The sequence below is a fragment of the Tamandua tetradactyla genome, chromosome 9 (genome assembly GCF_023851605.1).
Source record: "Tamandua tetradactyla isolate mTamTet1 chromosome 9, mTamTet1.pri, whole genome shotgun sequence".
NCBI classification, from domain to species: Eukaryota; Metazoa; Chordata; class Mammalia; order Pilosa; family Myrmecophagidae; genus Tamandua; species Tamandua tetradactyla.
Window position 1 is genome coordinate 113,168,292 of NC_135335.1, and position 21,106 is coordinate 113,189,397.

Below are 21,106 nucleotides of genomic sequence, written 5' to 3' on the forward strand. Positions count from 1 at the left end.
TTCGTATCTGTCTCTAGTGATCCCTTTAGTATTTCTTGCTGAGCAGGTCTCTTGGTCACGAATTCTCTCAGTGATTTTTTGTCTGAAAATGTTGTAATTTCTCCCTCAATTTTGAAAGACAATTTTGCTGGATACAGAATTCTTCGTTGGCAGTTTTCTCTTTTAATAATTTAAATATATCATCCCACTGTCTTCTTACCTCCATGGTTTCTGTTGAGAAATCTATGCATAGTCTTATCAGGTTTCCCTTGTATGTGATGGATTGCTTTTCTCTTGCTGCTTCCAAGATTCTCTCTTTCTCTTTGACCTTTAACATTCTGATTAGTAAATGTCTTGGAGTACATCTATTTGGATCTATTCTCTTTGGGGTATGCAGCACTTCTTGGATCTGAAATTTTAAGTCCTTCATAAGAGTTGGAAAATTTTCAGTGATAATTTCCTCCATTAGTTTTTCTCCTCTTTTTCCCTTCTCTTCTCCTTCTTGGACACCCACAACATGTATATTCATGTGTTTTCCATTGTCCTTCAATTCCCTGAGTCCCTGCTCATATTTTTCCATTTTTTCCCTATATTTTCTTTTTCTTGTAGGATATCAGATGTTCTGTCCTCCAGTTCACTAATCCTATGTTCTGTCTCTCGAAATCTACCATTGTAGGTTTCTATTGTTTTTTCATCTCTTCTACTGTGCCTTTCATTCCCATAAGTTCTGTGATTTGTTTTTTCAGACTTTTGATTTCTTCTTTTTGTTCATTCCTTGCCTTCTTTATATCCTCCCTCAATTCATTGATTTGGTTTTTGATGAGGTATTCCATGTCTGTTCGTATATTCTGAATTAAATGTTTCAGCTCCTGTAGCTCATTTGAATTGTTGGTTTGTTCCTTTGACTGGGCCATATCTTCAATTTTCCTAGTGTGATTTGTTATTTTTTGCTGGCTCTAGGCATTTAATTACCTTAATCAGTTTATTCTGGAGATTGCTTTACTTCTTTTACCTAAGGTTTTCTTGCTGGATGAATTTGTTGTCTATTTGTTCTTTGACATTCAGTTCAGTTTTTTCTGGACCTCTAGCTTAGGTTTTCTTTAACAGAGGAGAATTTTTCAGTTCTTGTTTTCTTGCTTCTTGCCCTGCTTGTATGGTGCCTTTTCCCTCCCACCCTGAGGAGAGTCTACATAGGTATTATAGACCCCAGCTGGATTTTCCCAGACCAAACTGGCCTCCTATGAGAAGGAAAGATTCACCTGTGTCGGTTTTCCCTGAGGGTGAGACCCAGCAGGTTGAAAGACTTTCCTGTGAAATCTCTGGGCTCTGTTTTCTTACCCTGCCCAGTATGTCATGCTTGTCTGCCTGCAGGTCCCCCCAGCTTAAGATGATGCGGTACCTTTAACTTTGGCTAGGGGCATGGTGGAGACAGAGAAGAGGTTATAGGCTGGTTTTAATGGCTTCAAATACCAAGCCCTGGTGTCTGAATTCCTTGAGAGAGGGATTCCACCTGAGTTGGGCTTCACCCCTCCCCTGGGGAAGGCACAGGTTCCAGACAAGCCCTCAAAACAAGTTTGTTTCTGCTTATGCCAGGGGCAGTTGCAGCTGAGGAGCCCTGCTGCTGTATCCAAAGGCAGCAGTCAAGCCTTAGTAGAAATACAGCCACAAAAACCTCTATTCGCTTCTCTATTTTTCCTTTTTCCATCAGCCCTGCCCCCTTGGCGCCAGGGCAAAAATGAGTGACCTCTGCTTTGACCAGGGTCACCTGAGTTGGGGGCCTATTTTCAGTAGTCAGAATTTGTTAATTAATTCCACAATTGGCATTTGATTGGGCTGAGCCCCAGCTGCTGGTAAAGTCTGTTTCCTTTCCTCTCTGGGAAGCAGCCGAAGGGGAGGGGCGCCGGCCGCTGCTGCTTGGGGAATTCATGTTTCTGGGGAGGCTCGCAGCCAGTCCAGCTGGTCCAGACTGGGGTATGCTGTGTGTCCTGTCACTGACGTGACCCCAGCAGCTGTTCTGTATTGTTTCTGGTTATTTACTTGTTGTTCAGGAGGACGAACTAAAATGCACACATTGCAAAGCTGCCATCTTGGCCTGGAAGTCACTATTCTCTATTTTACTAACTTCTTTACACACTCTCCCTTTTAAAAATTACATTGGGTAGATATTATAAATTTGAAGAAATAAGAGATGCAAATGACCATGAGAAGAACTATTTTTGAAACTCATATAAATTGAATATGTCTTTATTCCTAAAGGCCAACAGAGGAAAAGATACATAACGCTTCTTACTTCAGTAGGACACCCTCAAGACAATCAGAAAGCTTCTTTACATACAGTTGTGGCAGACTTTTATGGTGGTGCTCATGAGCCCAACCTCCTAATGTTCTCACTCATTTGTGATCCCTTCCCTTTGACTGTGAGTAGGAGCTGTAACCTGCTTCTAACCTATACAATATGACAAAGAAGATGGAATATACACGACAACATGTATATTATTAATGATTAGGTTGGTTACAAACTATTGTAGCACCCATCTTACTCAAGTTTACCTCTTGCTGACTTGGAAGAAGCAAGCAGCCATGTTGATAAACACACACACACATATTACATATGTTTATATACACACATACCAAATGAATGAAATCTAGAGAGAGAATATCTTCAGTTTCCTTTAGAAATTGGCTAGATTTGAGATGAATGGCTAGATTTGAAAAGGCTCATCTCAAATAGATATCTACACTCTAATTGTCTAAAATGGAATACATGATTGACCAGTTTTGTTTTGTTTTAAAATAAAGGTCTGTTCTTCAAATGACATTTGCTTTGTTCAATGTAATTTTGGATAGAGTACAGAATAGTAAAGAAAACATTCCTCCATTAACACATATAATAATTTCCCCACAATCCAAATATATGAATTTCTAACATCTGAAAGAAGATTTAATTTTTTGACCAATCCCAAAATATTTCTGAATATATACAGCCAGTCAAGATTATTTCATTGGCCCACTTTATTTTTCTTTTATGACATTTATTGTATCCTGACATTTAGCCATGTATTTGTTTATCTACTTATTTAGTTAAACTGTCTCCTCTCAATAGAATGTAAGCTCCATGAGAGCAAAGACTTTTCCTGCTTTACTAATTGCTTTATCATAACCTTGTATACATGCTAAATTAATATTAATTTGATAAATATATACAGAGATATGCAGGTTGAAAGATATAGCAATATCTCTATCATTGTACTAGAAGGATATTTTATTATTGCTGAGTAGCAGTGGAAGATTAATTTTCATTTTCATTTCTTTTTCTTTGTTGTTTCCCTGTATTTTCTAAATTTACTAAAAAATGGATATTACTTTTATAAAAAGGATTCATCAATAGTTTTTCATCTAATTAATATGGGAAAATTTATATCTGAATAAGAGATAAATAAATATAACCATTGTCAAAAGGGTTTTTACATCTTATATCTTGATACAAAGTTGAGTTCTTAATAATAGATTTATTGGCAACGTACACTCACAAATTCACTTCTCTCACTTAATCTGCGAATTACATTACCGAAATACATATTTCATTGAATATACATTTGTACTTATAACCTAAGTTTTGTTAAATATGAGATAAAATAAACTTATTTCCATAATGTTTAGTTTCATTACTCAATACAAATACCAAACCATATTTTCATTTTCTTTATTGGGGTAGATTAAATCATACACTCCAACAAAAGACACGTTCTTACTCTTAATCTGAGTTCCTGTAAGTATGAATTCATTTATAAAAAGGATCCTTTGAAGATGTGTTATCAGTTAAGGTATGGACTGATTTATCAATAAGATCTTCTAAAATCCTATTTAGATGTAGCCAAATGGAATCAGGGTAAGACTTAATCCTTATTAATGGAGGCCTTATAAAGAGAATCTAGAAGTCAAAGAAAGACACAGGAGGAGATAAAGGACATTGCCATGTGACTAAGGCAGAGATGCAAATCAGTGAACCCCAAGCATTGTGGGAAGTCATCAACAGAATGCCATAGACCTCTTCAGGTTAAAAGTATGTCCTTGCCAAGGTCTTGAGTTGGGCCTTCTGGTCTCTGAAATTGTGAACTGATAAATTCTTATTATTTAAACTAGCTCACGGTGTGATCTTTGTCACAGCAGCTCTAGCAAACTAAGTTATTTACTATGAAATTTTAAGTCATGTTTTAACTGGATTCACTTTAAGTGACCTTTTTCTGGTATCAATTTTTCTAAACCAACAAGGACTTTCCATAATTAAAAGCCTCAGAGATTAGCCAAGAAGAGATTATGCAGAGTGAGAACTGTTAACTGAGGAAAGACAGTAAAAAAAAAATCTAAACTTGAGGCAGAAGAAAAGAAGCCCAAGAAGGATATGGAGAAGAAGCAAAATTATGATGCATTCACTATTCACAAGGCAAATGATTCCATTTTTTACTAAATTTACATACTGACAAACACTTCTTTGCAAATCTACCTTTAGCTACTAAACTACATAGAACTACATAGAACAAATCTAATCTTTAGGCACTAAGAGGATTACTCAGAGATGTTAGATAATTTGTCCAAAGTTATACCAAAGCCCATGTTCCTTCCACTACACTATATTATATCCTCCCTTTCCCTAAGTTTTCTTATCTTTAAACTAAACACAGCCTCCTGTTCCCCTACCTCTAGTCTTGCTCTTCTTTAATTCAGTCTCTATAATGCTGCCAGATTCTAAAACACAATCCTGATCATGTCATTCTTCTTGTTTAAAACCTTTCAATGGGTCTTCAGAGCACATGATTTGACTCCTTATCTCTCCAGCTCACCTCACACTACCAATCTTCACCAGCACTGCGGATCCCACTGCTGCCCCTCCAGCCCACATTCTAACATCCAGTTGTAGAAACCTTTAATTCCAGGAATATGACATGTTGTAAATGCTTTTTCTTCTATATGGAACACTCCTGGTCCCTCTACTTTTTCTCAACTAATTCCTTTTATGCCTCAGGCCTCAGCTTAGAAGTTATTTCCTTCAGAAAACCTTCCTTGACCACTAAAGTCTGGTTTGTTGTCCATATTATGTATTTCAATAGCACCCTAACTCAATGCTGTCCCTACCCTTTGAATACTACTTTAATATTCTTCAAGTCATATCTAAGTGTTGGGATTCCTGGTGCTATCATGAGAATATCAGGCTAACCAAACAGCATTGAAATAAAGTACTATGGGACACCTGTGAATGAAAAGTGCTAATTAGTACTTAGATAAAATAAGGTGGTTTGTCCCCGTCAAAGAAAAAAAAAACACATTAAATATTACAGAGACTTTTATTTTAAGAACTTCTCAGATCTTCTAAATTTGACTTTTAAACTACTGGTAGGTGACATCTTTTAAGTACAGCTAGAGACTATAATTCTGATCATTCAAATTCCTATTTATTTTATTGTTAACCTTACCATACTTGCCAGAACAGAAAGTGGCAATATGATACAACATGCTTTCTAAGAGCACACACTTACTCACCTGAAACCCCACAATGAGAGTGATCATACAGATGCCTTTGTTGCAGGGTAGACTTTTTGTAAATGACATGAGGATGGCCATTTTCATAACTAAAATGCTTGGAATCCTCTGTGGTATTCTTTAAAGGTTCGATAAAATATTCTTCATCTTCTGTAGCAATAACACCATGCTAAAAGAAAAAGAAACAAGGAATTTACCAAGAAGAATCATCTTAAATATTAATTATCATTAATACTACGAGTCAAACATAAATGGATACCTCTTCATGGAAGATTAAAACACAAAGAAATAGAGATTTAGTGAATTATCTGTATTCAACAAAATATCATATAAATTTCCCTAGTCTTTTAAAAGGATGTTTAAATACCTCTATATGTTATACACTGTACTAAGCACTTTACAAATATTAGTTCACCAATTATCCAACAATTCTGTAGGGTACCAGAGACTTCTATGTGTTCACCAAAATGTATTTCCTTTCTGAACTGTACACACAACCTAACTACATCTTCTATATTTAAATATAGCTTTGTGATTTGAATTTTGGGCAATAGAAAACGGGAAGGGTCTTGTATATCACTTTCAGTCCTGGTCTCTGGAAACCTCCCCTGTGAAATTACCTACTCTCTCTCTTTCCCCATTACCAACTGAATGGAGACAACTCCGAAGACCTAGAGGAGGTAACAGTCAAAAGATAAGGAACCTGAGTCCCTGAGTAAAAGTTATCCAACACGAACACTGGAAACTGTCCAACATGCACACTGACAAAAGAGAAAAATTGTAACCTTTATTGTTATAAACCACAGAGATTTTGAGGCTTATGTTACACCAATTAACGTATCTTTAATCAAGACATACGTCCATTTTGTAAATTAAACAACAGGCTCAGAGGTAAAGAGCTTGCCCAAGATTATAAAGAGATAAGAGGAACTGGACTTTAAACAAATGTCTGCTCTTTTTAACAATACTATATTGTCTTTCAGCTATTTACCTATCCAAGTCCTACTCAGCTCAATCATATCTCCTCTTTAAAACTTTTTGTACTCCAACTGGAGTAGCTTCACCCTCCTCTGCACTCCAAAGGTACTTATTACTGCTATCATCTATTTTCAATTAATTACACATGGCTTTCTTACTTCTCAAGTCTTCAAGTTTTATTTAAATTCTATATTTAGGGTTTCACTAGTATATTTTATCTCCCAACTAGACTATTTGCATATTTAAGGCAAAGAATTATGTCTCATATTTCTTTGCACCAGTTACTGCCATAGAAAGTATTCCAAATGTAGTAGGTATACCAAATAAACATTTGCTGAGAAAAAGAAATGAGACAGCAAAAGTTATCCGATTCATAAATAGGAACTTTCATCCTTGTCTAATAGTGGTTCCCTAAGTAACTTACTCTTTAAAACTGGATAAAACACATTTGGGCCTATTTCCTCAGCTGAAAAACTGAAAAGGTTGGTATAAATTAGGAGTTTTAAAAACAGCACTCAGATGCCCCGATGAATCCCGGAGTGATTCGATCAGTGAGTGGAAAAATATTTGTGGAGTCCCCTTTGGGGAATGGTGAGAACAGGGAGAGATTCGACTTCCCCAGGTTGAATTCTTGATATTTTCACAAGCAGTGTGGACAACCAAAGCTATAGGCTGAGCCCCTAGTCTTGGGGGTTGTTCATATGAAACTTAACCCCACAAAGGATAGGTCAAGTCTACTTAAGATTTAGGCTTAAGAGTCACCCCCAACAGAACCACTTTTGTTGCTCAGATGTGGCCTCTCTCTCCAGCCAACACAACAAGTAAACTCACCACCCTCCCCCTGTCTACGTGGGACATGACTCCCAGGGGTGTGGACTCTCCTGGCAATGTGGGACAGAAATCCTAGAATGAGCTGAGACTCAGCATCAAGGGATTGAGAAAACCTTCTTGACCAAAAGGGGGAATAGTGAAATGAGACAAAGTGTCAATGGCTGAGAGATTCCAGAGTCGAGAGGTTATCCTGGAGGTTATTCTTGCGCATTAAGTAGATATCACCTTGTTATTCAAGATGTAGTGGAGAAGAGTGATTCGATCAGTGAGTGGAAAAGTATTTGCAAAGCCCCCTTCGGGGAATGAGGAGAATGGGGAGAAATTCAACTTCCCCAAGTTGAATTCTTGACATTCTCATAAGCAGTGTGGACAACCAAAGCTATAGACTGAGCCCCCAGTCTTGGGGTTTGTTCATATGAAACTTAACTCCACAAAGGATAGGTCAAGTCTACTTAAAATTTAGGCTTAAGAGTCACCCCCAAGAGAGCCTCTCTTGTTGCTCAGATGTGGCCTCTCTCTCCAGCCAACACAACGAACAGTCTCACCACCCTCCCCCTCTCTACATGGGACATGACTACCGGGAGTGTGGACCTTCCTGGCAACGTGGGACAGAGATCTTGGAATGAGCTGGGACTCAGCATCAAGGGATTGAGAAAAACCCTAGAATGAGCTGAGACTTAGCATCAAGGGATTGAGAAAACCTTCTTGACCAAAGGGGGAAGAGTGAAATGAGACAAAGTGTCAATGGCTGAGAGATTCCAAACAGAGTCGAGAGGTTATCCTGAAGGTTATTCTTATGCATCAAGTAAATATCATCTTGTTATTCAAGACGTAATGGAGAGACTGGAGGGAACTGCCTGAAAATGCAGAGCTGTGTTCCAGTAGCCATGTTTCTTGAGGATGACTGAATAATGATACAGCTGTCACAATGTGACGGTGTGATTGTGAAAACCTTGTGTCTGATACTCCTTTTATCGACCTTGTCAACAGACGAGTAGAACATATGGAATAAAAATAAATAATGGGGGAACAAATGCTAAAATATATTTAGTTTGAAATGCTAGTGATAAATGAAAGCATGGGATAAGGGGTATGGTAGGTATAATCTTTTTTTTTCTTTCCTGTTTTTTTTCTATTGTCTTTTTATTTCTTTTTCTGAATTAATGCAAATGTTCTAAGAAATGATGAATATGCAACCAAGTGATGATATTGTCAATTACTGATTATATATGTTGATGTTTTATTTAGTTTCTTAATTTTTTAATTAATAAATAAATTTAAAAAAAAAAAGATGTAGTGGAGAGGCTGGAGGGAACTGCCTGACAATGCAGAGCTGTGTTCCAGTAACCATGTTTCTTGATGATGATTGAATAATAATATAGCTTTCACAATGTGACTGATTGTGAAAACCTTGTGTCTGATGCTCCTTTTATCTACCATGTCAACCTATGAGAAGAACATATGGAATAAAAATAAATAATAGGGGGAACAAATGTTAAAATAAATTTAGTTTGAAATGCTAGTGATAAATGAAAGCAAGGGGTAAGGGGTACGGTATGTATAATTTTTTTTTCTGTTATCATTTTATTTATTTTTCTGTTGTCATTTTTATTTCTTTTTCTGAATTGATGCAAATGTTCTAAGAAATGATGAATATGCAACTGTGATGATATTGAGAATTACTGATTATATATGTAGAACAGAAAGATATGTTAATGTTTTCATTTTGTTTGTTGTTAATTTTTTTAATTAATAACTAAAAAAATTTAAAAATTAAAAAAAAGAGCACTCAGGGGAGCCCTAAGAGTTCCATAAGGTTCCCTCAAGGGATTACCCCAGACAACAAAGAGAGATCTACGTGGCTTGGATTCCAGGGTTTAGGAACTTCAGTTGTGCTTTTATTAACTTATATATTAAACTGGCACATACCATTTATTTGAGAAAAGCGTTCAGCAACTTTAAAAAGAAAAAAGTTGAAAACCTCTGGCTCAGACAATCTCTAAAATTCCTTTTAATTCTAAACCTGTGTGATTTTGTTTAGGGAAATTCATATCAAGTATTACGTTTGGGGACAAAAAGATAAGACATAATCAAAGCTGCTCTAACCTATATATGAAGCTGACAGTCACCTACATGAAATGAGCTTAAGAATGCAAAATTAAATTAAAAGCCCTTTGGGGGATGATGGAAAAAAAGAAGAAAAATGTCTTAGTCCTCAGTTACTTCATATCATTTTCACCATTGTTTGCTTTAGTTTAAGGATAACAGTCTCAAAATTAAGTAAAAATACTGACAGTATTTAATATAATATGCCACTGACATACTCTAATACCTGAGCACGAATTATTTTAACAGGTTTAGTAACAATGCGCTAGCAAATTGAACACAGTTCCTTCAGAAAAGGGAGCATATATAAGAAGTTTTGTTAAGCAGGAAGTGTACGAAGCAGGTCCAGTGCATTGCCCAGGAAGGCTAGAGCACTGAAGTCATACTGGGTTTTGGACAGCAGAAAGGTGTAAGAGCCCAAGACATGTAACTCATTTGCTGGGGAAAAATGGAGTCAGAAGCCTTGTAAGAAACAAAATCTCTAATTTCATGAATAAAAGGACTCAGAAAGGGCAATGCAGTGATTTTATGTGTTAGGTACTATGCAACATGATTATACACATTACCTCATTTAATTTTTCTTTTTTTTACTGCACACACAATAATAATTTTTTCCTGTGCAGTTCTTCAACTTGATTTTCTCACAGAAAGTAGTTTCAACATGTTTTCAGACCGGAAGATGTGTATCCTTCCAAGCAGGCTGAGATACTGAGTATTTAACTTTTTAATCCTCTATAGCAGGGTTGAAGGAAGAAGAGGGACAGGAATGGCCACTGGAACAACAACCAACAGGGCCTGTCACTGCTATTCTGGCTCTTTGTTGCCTCACTTCCATCTTCTTCTAATTGTTTTTATTTCTTTGTTTTTTCCTCTGAAGTTTATATGATTGTCTTAAGCTTGATCTCCACATCACACACTAAGACAGCTACTGTACAAATTATGCTGTTCACTATTTCTATTATATGTATTTGTCATAAAACAATATTTTGTCCTTTTTTTCTTTTCTTAGTTCTTCCAGCATTCTTGTTTTATCTCATTCAGTTGAATTATTTCTACACTTTTTATCTCCCTTTTTTCTCTGTAAGGGTGTGTATGGGTTTGAGCAGTTGACATTTGGGAATTTTGCCTCTACCTTCTTCCTCTGGAGCTCTTCTTCTTTGGATGTGCCCTCCTCAGCTTTTAGATGGCTCCCATTTCAGGTGATATCTGATTTAATTTTAACAGTTCTCTGAAGTATAATTAACATCTCCACTTGCAGAAGAGAAACTAAGACTGAGCAAAGTTACATAACCCAGTCAGTTGGCTTTGGAGCCTGGACTCTTAACCATTGTACTGTATTTCCCTCTCACTCTGAGGACTGTTTCTGACTGTATATATTGATTCAACAAATATGTATTGAGTGCCAGTCATACAGCAGATGGTCTTCTAGGAGTTAGAGATAATCTTTTTATCCCATCAGGACCTACAAGCCAATGATCCTATCACCTTTTCACTGCCCTTCATGTTCTCCTTTTCCTCCTTACCCACCTTCAACTCCACCATCAATGTCCTTGCCTCTTTTTCACTTCTTTTAATCAATTTGGCTAAACCACATCCCTGATTAAACTCAACTCTGCCACCCTTCAGTGGTATATTGCCGTAGAGAAACACATAAATATGCTGAATGGACCCACTTTAAATTCATCATGACAAATTTCAACTGTGCCCTTAACATAGCATGGCAACTATACTACGTCTCTCTAGTTCATTAAGCATCCCACTATCCAGGATAAATATTTCATAATTTCTCCAGATTTTTCAAGCCTTATCCCCTATCTTCCCTCTCAATAGACATTACACAATCTCCTACAATCGCAAACTCCTATAACCACACATGACCATCTACTGTATCTCATGTCCATATCATCCATTTTGTTTTCTATTATTACAGATGAACTGTCTATGCTCTTAGTGAAGGATATTTATTCTATTTATGCAGAAGATTCCATCCCTTTTCACTTACTAAGGACATCAATCCAGCTATTTCCCTTCTCTCTTTTCTCTACACAATCAATCTCATCTTTATAAAACAAGAACAAGTACACAAAAAATTCTCCTGGCCCCACTTCCAGCTGAAGCTACTAATCATTTCTTGCTTTTCCAAATATCCTTGAAATAATCGCCTATATACTTATCTACCCTTGTTACCTCTGAAATCTATTCCAATGAACTTTTTGTCTCTCCTCCAATACCCACCATGACTTCATCAAAACTGCTTTTATCAAGGTCACTAATAACCACCTCATAAATAAATGCAAGGATAAGTTTCTCAGTCTTACTCTTATTTTCATTCATTATCAACATTTTCCTCCTGAAATAAGTCCTTCTACTGGTTTTCATTTCATTTACCTGGTTTTCCTTCAACATTCTTACTCCTTTGTTCCTTGATGTTTTCTCCTCATCTCTACGGCCTCCCTGACTTCTTGGAGTACCCAAAGGCTTAGACTTTAGATCTTTTCTCTATTCTATCTCTACTACCACCCTACATAGTTTCATAGTCCCTAAGTGTCCTCCTGGCATTAAATAACATCTATATATCAATGATTCCCAAATACATAGCCCCAGCTCACATCCTTTTTCCACACTCCAGACTGGAATATCCAGCCTCTATACAACATCTCAAGTTTAACATATCCAAAACTGAACTCTTGATACCCATCCCTCCACCCCCAACCTAATCCTCCTAGTTTTGACATCTCAGTTAATGGTAGCTACATTCTTCTGGTTGCTCAGTCCTCAAACTTGGAGTCATCATTTATTTTATTATTTAACCCTATATCTTTTAAAACCTATATCTGGCCCCAGACTTATTTCTCTGACCATACCTTCTATTACTCTATCCCTCTCCTTAGCTCCAGTCATAGTGACCTCTCTTAGTGTTCTTCAAACACCCTCAGCTCAGAACCTTCAAAACTGCACATTTCCACCTGGAAATCTCATGCCTCTGATGTCAGCATTTCCTTTGTCATTTTCTTTAGGGTCTTATTAAATTTTTTCTTCTTAGCACATCACTATCCAACATACCATGATCTTTATTATTTCTGTTATTAATGGTGTGCCTCCTCCATAAGAATGCAAGCTCCACAATGGTAGGGATTTTTGTTTCATTCACTATTGTACTCCCAGCACCTAGAACAGTGCCTGGTATACGGTAGGTACTTATAAGTATTTGATGAATGAATAGTAGAGGGGCAATTGTAGGCATAACAAAATGAAAAAAATGTTTAACAGGATCACTTAATTTGTCTAATTGGCTATATGATCACTAGTATCTTCAGAGGGATTGAAGAAATCATTTATTCATAAAAGAAGAACATAATGTAAGGAAAAAGGAATAATCAGGAAAAAAGGAAAGATCCCTTGATAATTAGAAATATGGCTGGCATAATTTTAAAATTAGTTGAAGGAAAAGAAGACAAAGTAGGGGAAATCTCATAGAACTATAACAAAAGGGTAAAAAAGAGAAAAATAAGAGAAACAAAGAATCAATTCCAGAAATAGAAAGCAAGGGGAATAGAAAAAAACAAATAGAAAAAAATTTTAAAAGAGACACCTTAAAATAAGAAAATTCCCTAGCCTGAAGGAGAGTCTTTAAATTGAAAGCACTCATCCATACCAAGCAAGGAGAAGAAAAAAATCACAAATATAGCCACACTATTATAAGATTTCTGAAAAGGTAAGACAAAGAGAAGAACATATAAGTATCTACGGAGGAAAAACTTTTAAGAATAAGAGCACAAGAATCATACTGGTAGCAACTTCTACCTGCCACAAGGAACGAATCAATATTAATTTTTAAAGATCTAAAGATCTTTTTTCTTTTTTTAAGATGTAAAGCCTTATAGAGAAATACGATGCCCATATAATCCTTTCCCAATTCTATCACCCAAGTTTTTGAGGGAAAATAACTTCTGAACCTAGAATTATATATTCAGCAAATTATTAATCAAACATGAAGGCAACATAAAGCCACTTTCAAATAGTCAAGAACTCAGAAATTTTATTTCTCAGAGACCTATTCTGAGGTAATTATTTGAAGATGTTCTTCAACAAATGCAGGATGTAAATTAAGGGGGAAAAAAGATGTGGAACAAATCAAGGGGGAAAAAATCTCAAGATGAGCTGTACAGTAACTCAAGAAATTAATTACAGTGGGCACTAAGAAAAATGCCTCCAAGAAGAATGAAATGTGTTCCAACAATGGGCATAAGGACGAAGGAGCTGGGTAATTCTGATCGCTTGAGAAAGAAAGCTTATTTTTTTCTCTTAATGAAAATAATTAGAAAAATAAAATTTCGATAAGAAAGTCATGGTCCAATATAAAGCAAACTAAAATGTGACACTATTTTGAACAACTGGTAGACTGTGATGTTAGGAGATTTGTCCTTGGAACACTGCAAGAGTTGTAACACAAACCACAGATGAGGAAATGTGATCAGAAAACACTAATGAACTCTGAATGGAAAAGCATTTACACAGAAAACTTAAAAACAGAAGTGGTAGTCTTTGGAAAATGGGATTTTTAAACATTTCTTTACATAATTCCTTTGATTAAAAAAATGCAACAGTACAAAATAAGAATGGTGTAGGCTACTAAAACTAATGGGTAAAGTGTGATGAGGAGCCAAACATCTACACAATCTCAAAATATCTGCTCACAAATTCCTTATTAATTGCCAAGGGGAACTAGTTACTTTAGTGGACAAATATACAGACCACACATGAATCAAGTTACCAAAGTTCACAGGGACCATGCAGTTTCAGTAGGAAGCAAATTAAAACAGAAAGGTGTTAATAAACAGAGGGAAAGAGAACAAGAGACAGAACGTTTTGGTGATGAAGAATAGAAAGATGACTACACTAACTCCCTGAATAAAGAAGAGAATCCATTTTCAATCTTATTCTCACTTTTGATTCACCAAACATTTCACAATTTCATACACACACACCTACACTAAAGCATCTCGAATCAATTGTTTCCAGACTTGAATTCTTTCCTAAATCTAAGAGTTCTATTTCCCAAATGCCATATACATATCTTCAGCCTTTATTTCTTCAGATTCTTTGCATTTACTCTGTCAAATCATTTTTTTCATCTTTCTCCCAGTCCAGCCTCCTCTGGCATCTCTTTTCTCAGCTAATAACATTCATATAAACCCTCATACAAAAGAGAAACCTTACTCATCTTCACCCACTTTCTCTCCTGCATCCCACATTCAGTTCAATTCTATTTCACTGAAATTATATATGCACTTCCGGGTCAAGATGGCGGCTTAACAATGTGTGCATTTTAGTTCTTCCTCCAGAACAACTACTAAATAACCAGAAAAAGTACAGAACAGCTCCTGGGGCCACATCAGTGACCAGACACACAGCGTACCCCAGTCTGGACCAGCTGGACCAGCTGTGAGCCCCCCCAGAACCGTGAGTTCCCAAAGCTGCGGCAGCTGGTGCCCCTCCCCAACAGGATGCTTCCCAGAGGGGAAAGGAAAGGAACTTTACCAGCAGCAGGGACTGAGCACAATCAAACGCTAATTGTGGAATTAATTAACAAATTCTGACTACTAAAACTAGGCCCCCAGCTCAGGTGAACCTGGTCAAAGCGGAAGTTGCTCATTTTTGCACTGCTGCCAAGGGGTGAAAAAGGTGAAAAAAAAAAAAAGAAGGAAACAGAGGTTTTTGTGGCTGTGTTTCTACAAAGGCTTGACTGTCTTTGGATATAGTGGCAGGACTTCTCAGGCTGTAACTACCCAGGCATAGGCAGAACTGAGCTTGTTTGGGGGCTTGTCTGGAGCCTGTACCTTTCCCAGGGGAGGGGTGAAGCCCAACTCAGGTGGAATCCCTCCATCACGGAATTCAGACACCAGGGCTTGGTAATTTGAAGCCATTAAAACCAGCCTAAAACCTCTCCTCTGTCTTCACCATACCCCCAGCAGGGAGAGTCTGCCAAAGTTAAAGGTACCCTACCATCTTATGCTGGTGGGACCTGCAGTCAGACAAGTGCCACATACTGGGCAGGATAAGAAAAACAGAGTCCAGAGACTTCACAGGAAAGTCTTTCAACCTGCTGGGTCTCACCCTCAGGGAAAACCGGCGCAGGTGACTCTTTCCTCCTGATAGGAGGCCAGTTTGGTCAGGGAAAATCTGGCTGGGGTCTATAATACCTAAGTAGACCCTCCTAAGGGTTGGGGGGGAAAGGGTACCATACAAGCAGGGCAAGAAGCAAGAAAACAAGAACTGAAAAATTCTCCTCTGCAAGAAATATTAAAGGGAGCACTAGAGACAGATATGAAGACAGAAGAGAGAGGTGTGGAGAAGAGTGTAGAAAGGAAGACTATGAGTAAAGGTAAAAAGAAAGAAAATTAGATATGACATATAAAATCCAGAAGGCAAAATAGTAGAAGAAAGTACTACCCATGCAGTAATATCACTGAATGTTAATGGATTAAATTCCCCAATCAAAAGACATAGTCTGGCAGAGTGGATTAAAAAACAGGACCCAACTATATGCTGTCTCTACTTAAAGGACATGAGGGAAAGGACACAAATGGACATTTGCACACCAATGTTTATAGCAGCATTATTTACAACTACCAAGAGATGGAAACAGCCAAAATGTCCATCAACAGATGAGTGGCTAGACAAACTGTGGCATTTATATAAGATGGAATATTATGCAGCTGTAAGACAGAATAAAGTTATGAAGTATGTAACAACATGAATGGACCTTAAGGACATTATGCTGAGTGTGATTAGCCAGAAACAAAAGGACAAATACTGTATGGTCTCACTGATACGAACTGACATCAGTGAATAAACTTGGAATATTTCATTGGTAACAGAGACCATCAGGAGATAGAAATAGGGTAAGATACTGGGTAATTGGAGCTGAAGGGATACAGATTGTGCAACAGGACTGAATGTAAAAACTCAGAAATGGACAGCACAATGCTACCTAACTGTAATACAATTATGTTAAAACACTGAATGAAGCTGCATGTGAGAATGATAGAGGGAGGAGGGCTGGGGGCACAAATGAAATAAAAAAGGAAGAGGGCGGGCCGCGGTGGCTCAGCGGGCAAAGTGCTTGCCTGCTATGCCGGAGGACCTCGGTTCGATTCCCGGCCCCAGCCCATGTAACAAAAACGGAGAAACAGAATACAATAAAACAAGAAAATGTTTAAAAATGTCTTCCTTCCTTCCTTCCTTCTATCCTTCCTTCCTTCTCTCTGTCTTTCCTTTAAAAAAAAAAAAAAAAAAAAAAAAAAAAAAAAAAGGAAGATAGGCAACAAAGATTGAGATGGTATAATCTAGGAATGCCTAGGGTATATAATAACAGTGACTAAATGTACAAATTTAAAAAATGTTTTTGCATGAGGAAGAACAAGGAATGCCATTACTACAGGGTGCTGAAAATAGATGGTAATTAATATTTTAAAACATCACCTTATGTGTGAGACTAAAGCAGAAAATGTTTATTTGTTACAAAATTTATATTTTGACTAGTGCATTTCCTAATACAACTTATGTAGATAGTTTGATTGAACATCATAAGTACTTGGAATCTCAAGTAGGACATGAGATTTTGTTGGTTTGCCAGGTGATGCCCTGATGAATCCCAGAGTGATTTGATCAGTGAGTGGAAAAGTATTTGCAAATTGCCCTTGGGGGAATGGTGAGAACGGTGGAAAACTCAACTTCCCCAAGTTGAATTCTTGATATTCTCACAAGAAGTGTGGATGGCCAAGGTTACAGGCTGAGCCCCCAGTCTTGGGGTTTATTCATATGAAACTTAACCCCACAAAGGATAGGTCAAGCCTACTTAAAATTAGGCCTAAGAGTCACCCCCAAGAGAATCTCCTTTGTTGCTCAGATGTGGCCTCTGTCTCCAGCCAACACAGCAAGAAAACTCACCACCCTCCCCCTGTCTATGTGGGACATGACTCCCAGGGATGTGGATCTTCCTGGTAACATGGGATAGAAATCCCAGAATGAACTGAGATTCAGCATCAAGGGTTTGAGAAAAACTTTAGAATGAGCTGAGACCCAGCATCAAGGGATTGAGAAAACCTTCTCGACCAAAAGGGGGAAGAGTGAAATGAGACAAAATGTCAATGGCTGAGAGATTCCAGAGTCAAGAGGTTATCCTGGACGTTATTTTTACGCATTAAGTAGATATCACCTTGTTATCCAAGATGTAATGGAGAGGCTGGAGGGAACTGCCTAAAAATGTAGAGCTGTGTTCCAGTAGCCATGTTTCTTGATGATGATTGAATAATGATACAGCTGTCACAATGTGACTGTGTGATTGTGAAAACCTTGTGTCTTATGCTCCTTTTATCTACCTTGTTGACAGATGAGTAGAGCATATGGAATAAAAGTAAATAATAGGGGGAACAAATGTTAAAATAAATTTAGTTTAAATGCTAGTGATCGATGAAAGGGAGGGGTAAGGGGTATGGTATGTAAATTTTTTTTTTCCTGTTTTCATTTTATTTTTCTGTTGTCTTTTTATTTCTTTTTCTGAATTGATGCAAATGTTCTGAGATATGATCATGATGATGAATATGCAACTATGTAATGATATTGTGAATTGCTAAGTGTATGTGTAGAGCAGAATGAGCATGTGTTGGGAATGTTTGTTTCTTTCTTGTAATTTTTTTTAATTGATAAAAATTAAAATATATATATACATTAAATACTTACTATGTACTATGATTTATAATACAAATCAGAGAAGAAAACATGAATAGTACACAAATCCTCTACATTTCTCACCAAAATGCAGCTCAAATTTATTCTATTTCTCCATTCCCAGTAAAATTATCTTTTTGTAGGTCCTCATTATCTTCTCCATGTCCTAACTCATCTTCCTATCTCCAATTACTTTTCCAATTACTTCTCCAATCTCCAATCTCACAATGAAAACATTTTCTTCTAAAACACAAATCTTCATTTCACTGCCCTGTTAAAACTATTAATTGGCATAGTTAATGCTAATGCCAATCTTAAAGAACTTAACCAATGGTTATGAAAAGTATTTTTTTACTTAATAACAAGTGGCACTCTAACATATGAGAAGTTTTAAAGCAGAGATTTAGATTGAAAAATTTTATTCAAAAAGGTAAATCTATTCTGCATGTGAAGTCTTAACACTGCTTACAGAGAAAGAAAACAGTGACAATGTGTTTATTTATTGGAATTAAGCTGTAAATATTTAAGATCAAGTTATTATTTTGGTTCACTTTATTTAACAGCTATAAAAAATGGACAATCTGAACAAATTTTTATATTTATACCTATAGTGAACATTTCCCTCCTATTGTATTTCTTGATATTCCTTTCAAATTTAGTACTTATTTAAAACTAACTTAACTATGCAGTATTTTAATACTGAGGTATGAATGAAGATACAGGTTTATAAGAGTAACGGAAAAAACGTTTCTGAAGATATGACTAGGACATCAAAATATTTGACCTTTTTACCATGGTAAAGCTTTAGTGGAACACATACATTAGCCTGAACAGGGCAAAAGCAGAAGAAGAAGCATGGAAATATGCTTTGTTCTGCAGCTATTACTATGTGCAACTTTGAACTGTACTTACTAATAGGGTAGAATGGACTAAACGCCCAGCATATACCCTGCACTCTAAGTAAAAGAAGATTTATCATCGATATACATATGAAAGTGGGGAAATATTATTTCATAAAGAAGAGACTTCGATATAGATGATTTTTCTTCAATTATCAAGAACTTGTATTATAAGTAGGTCAACAGTAATTTAAGCTATATTAGCTACGAGAGAAACATATTATAGAAAGAACCTAAACAGGCCATCAGTGTTATACACCCTTAAATTCTTTAGCAACGACTGAGTTTTACTTATGCATAAAAGATATCTCATTTGAACAGAAAATCTTAAGTCTATAGGGAAACCTGACATTTCATTCATTTCTCTATTATTAATATACAGTTTTATAAGCTGTTATTACTTTGAAAAGTCTATCATTTAAAAGACTATCAAACTGAAAGCAGAAATAACAACAAAAAAAATTTAAGCCATCTATAAATATGTTTTTAATCCAAGGAAACATATTCCATTAAGAATTTATTTCCCATTTGAAATTTAAAATATAGTATCTACTTACCAATCCAACACAGTTGCTTAAAGCCACTTTAGTTGTACTCTGTTGATCTTGCAAGTATCCTGTGTAATGACAGTTGTCTAAAAAATCATGTTTCCACTGGGGTCCATCTTTCCCCCAGTATTCTACTGTAAAATGTTTGGACACAAAATCTGTGTTGAGAGTCAAGTTTAGGTGAAAGTGCTTGCCATAGGCTGAAAGTTTAAAAAATAACTTAGATACTGCCTGCTGTGGATCAATACGGTCCATACTCCGTCTTCTCCTTGAGTGTTTATCATTTTTCACAGTAAAGCTCAGAAAAGCTCCATTTTGATCAACTCTTATTGGAATAGTTAGCTGGTAGTGTTCAAGATAAGTCAGGAATTCCTCTTTGTAATCACAAGGAAGAGCATCCAGAAAAAAACACATGAAATAAAAGAAAATTTAACAGAACAAAAAAGTGGCAGTATAAACAACAACTATATTGGTTAAGATTATGCATCATTATATGAGATACTGGCAAAAAAAAATTACATTAAACAGAAATGAAAGAATAAAAGTTTAAAATCTAAGAATTAGCCACACCCATATTATTTCCTCCCTTAAAATAAAATGATCAGTGAGGGATTGTTTTTCTTTTTTAAATTTAATTTTAAAAATGTGAGTCAAAGGGCTCAATTCTATAGGAAGTTTGAAAATTTTACATTGAAATAAAAACAGTGAAAAACTATACATATGTAAAAGAATAGACTTTAGCTCAAATAAAAATCTGTGAGTTATCTTAAAGAGTTTATACATAATTTATATAGCCTTGCAGACTTTTTTTTTAAAAATCAGTGGGAATGTAGGGATGAGCCCAACACTGGCATTGTGGCCAAAAAAGGGGAAATGGGCCTTCCTGACCAAAAAAGGAAAAAGAAATGTAACAAAATAAGGTATCAGTGACTAAGAGAGTTCAAAAGGAGTGGAGAGGCTATTCTGAAGGCTACTCTTACACAAGCATCAGCTAGATATTGCAAATTACCAGGGCTTGCCAAACCCCAACCAAACCATTCCTGTTAACCTTGAAGAACACCTAGGGCTTCACCTGGGATTCTACAAAAGTTTCACACACTAAGATTACTTCCCCAAAACCTACACTCTCCAGATGGGTTCCTAGGCCAGATCAGCCCTGAAATTCAGAGGGGCCAGCCTCTCCAAGAACATGAATTAGTTCCATCCCCTATGCCATATTACTGACACCCCTTTTCAACATGAAAAAATTAGAATGGGCATAGTCCAATTACCCCTAAGATTAGGAAAAGGATCAAAGGAGGAGTAGAAGTTATAATAAAGAAGGTAGGTGGGCGGGCCGCGGTGGCTCAGCGGGCAAAGTGCTTGCCTGCTATGCCGGAGGACCTCGGTTCGATTCCCGGCCCCAGCCCATGTAACGAAAACGGAGAAACAAAATACAATAAAACAAGAAAATGTTTAAAAGATGTTTCCCTTTCTTCCTCTCTTCCTTCCTTC

At 36.6% G+C, this 21,106-nt stretch overlaps 1 protein-coding gene across 1 annotated transcript in view; it reads right to left on the reverse strand.

The window, feature by feature from the left end:
* ADAMTS6 (ADAM metallopeptidase with thrombospondin type 1 motif 6) overlaps positions 1 to 21,106 on the reverse strand; it is a 361,538-nt gene that overhangs the window by 337,651 nt on the left and 2,781 nt on the right. The window contains exons 2-3 of the mRNA XM_077117302.1: positions 19,622 to 19,986; positions 5,518 to 5,686 (exon numbers count right to left, since the gene is read on the reverse strand). Of these exons, the coding sequence (XP_076973417.1) occupies positions 5,518 to 5,686; positions 19,622 to 19,986 (534 nt within the window). The remainder of the gene's footprint in view (positions 1 to 5,517; positions 5,687 to 19,621; positions 19,987 to 21,106) is intronic.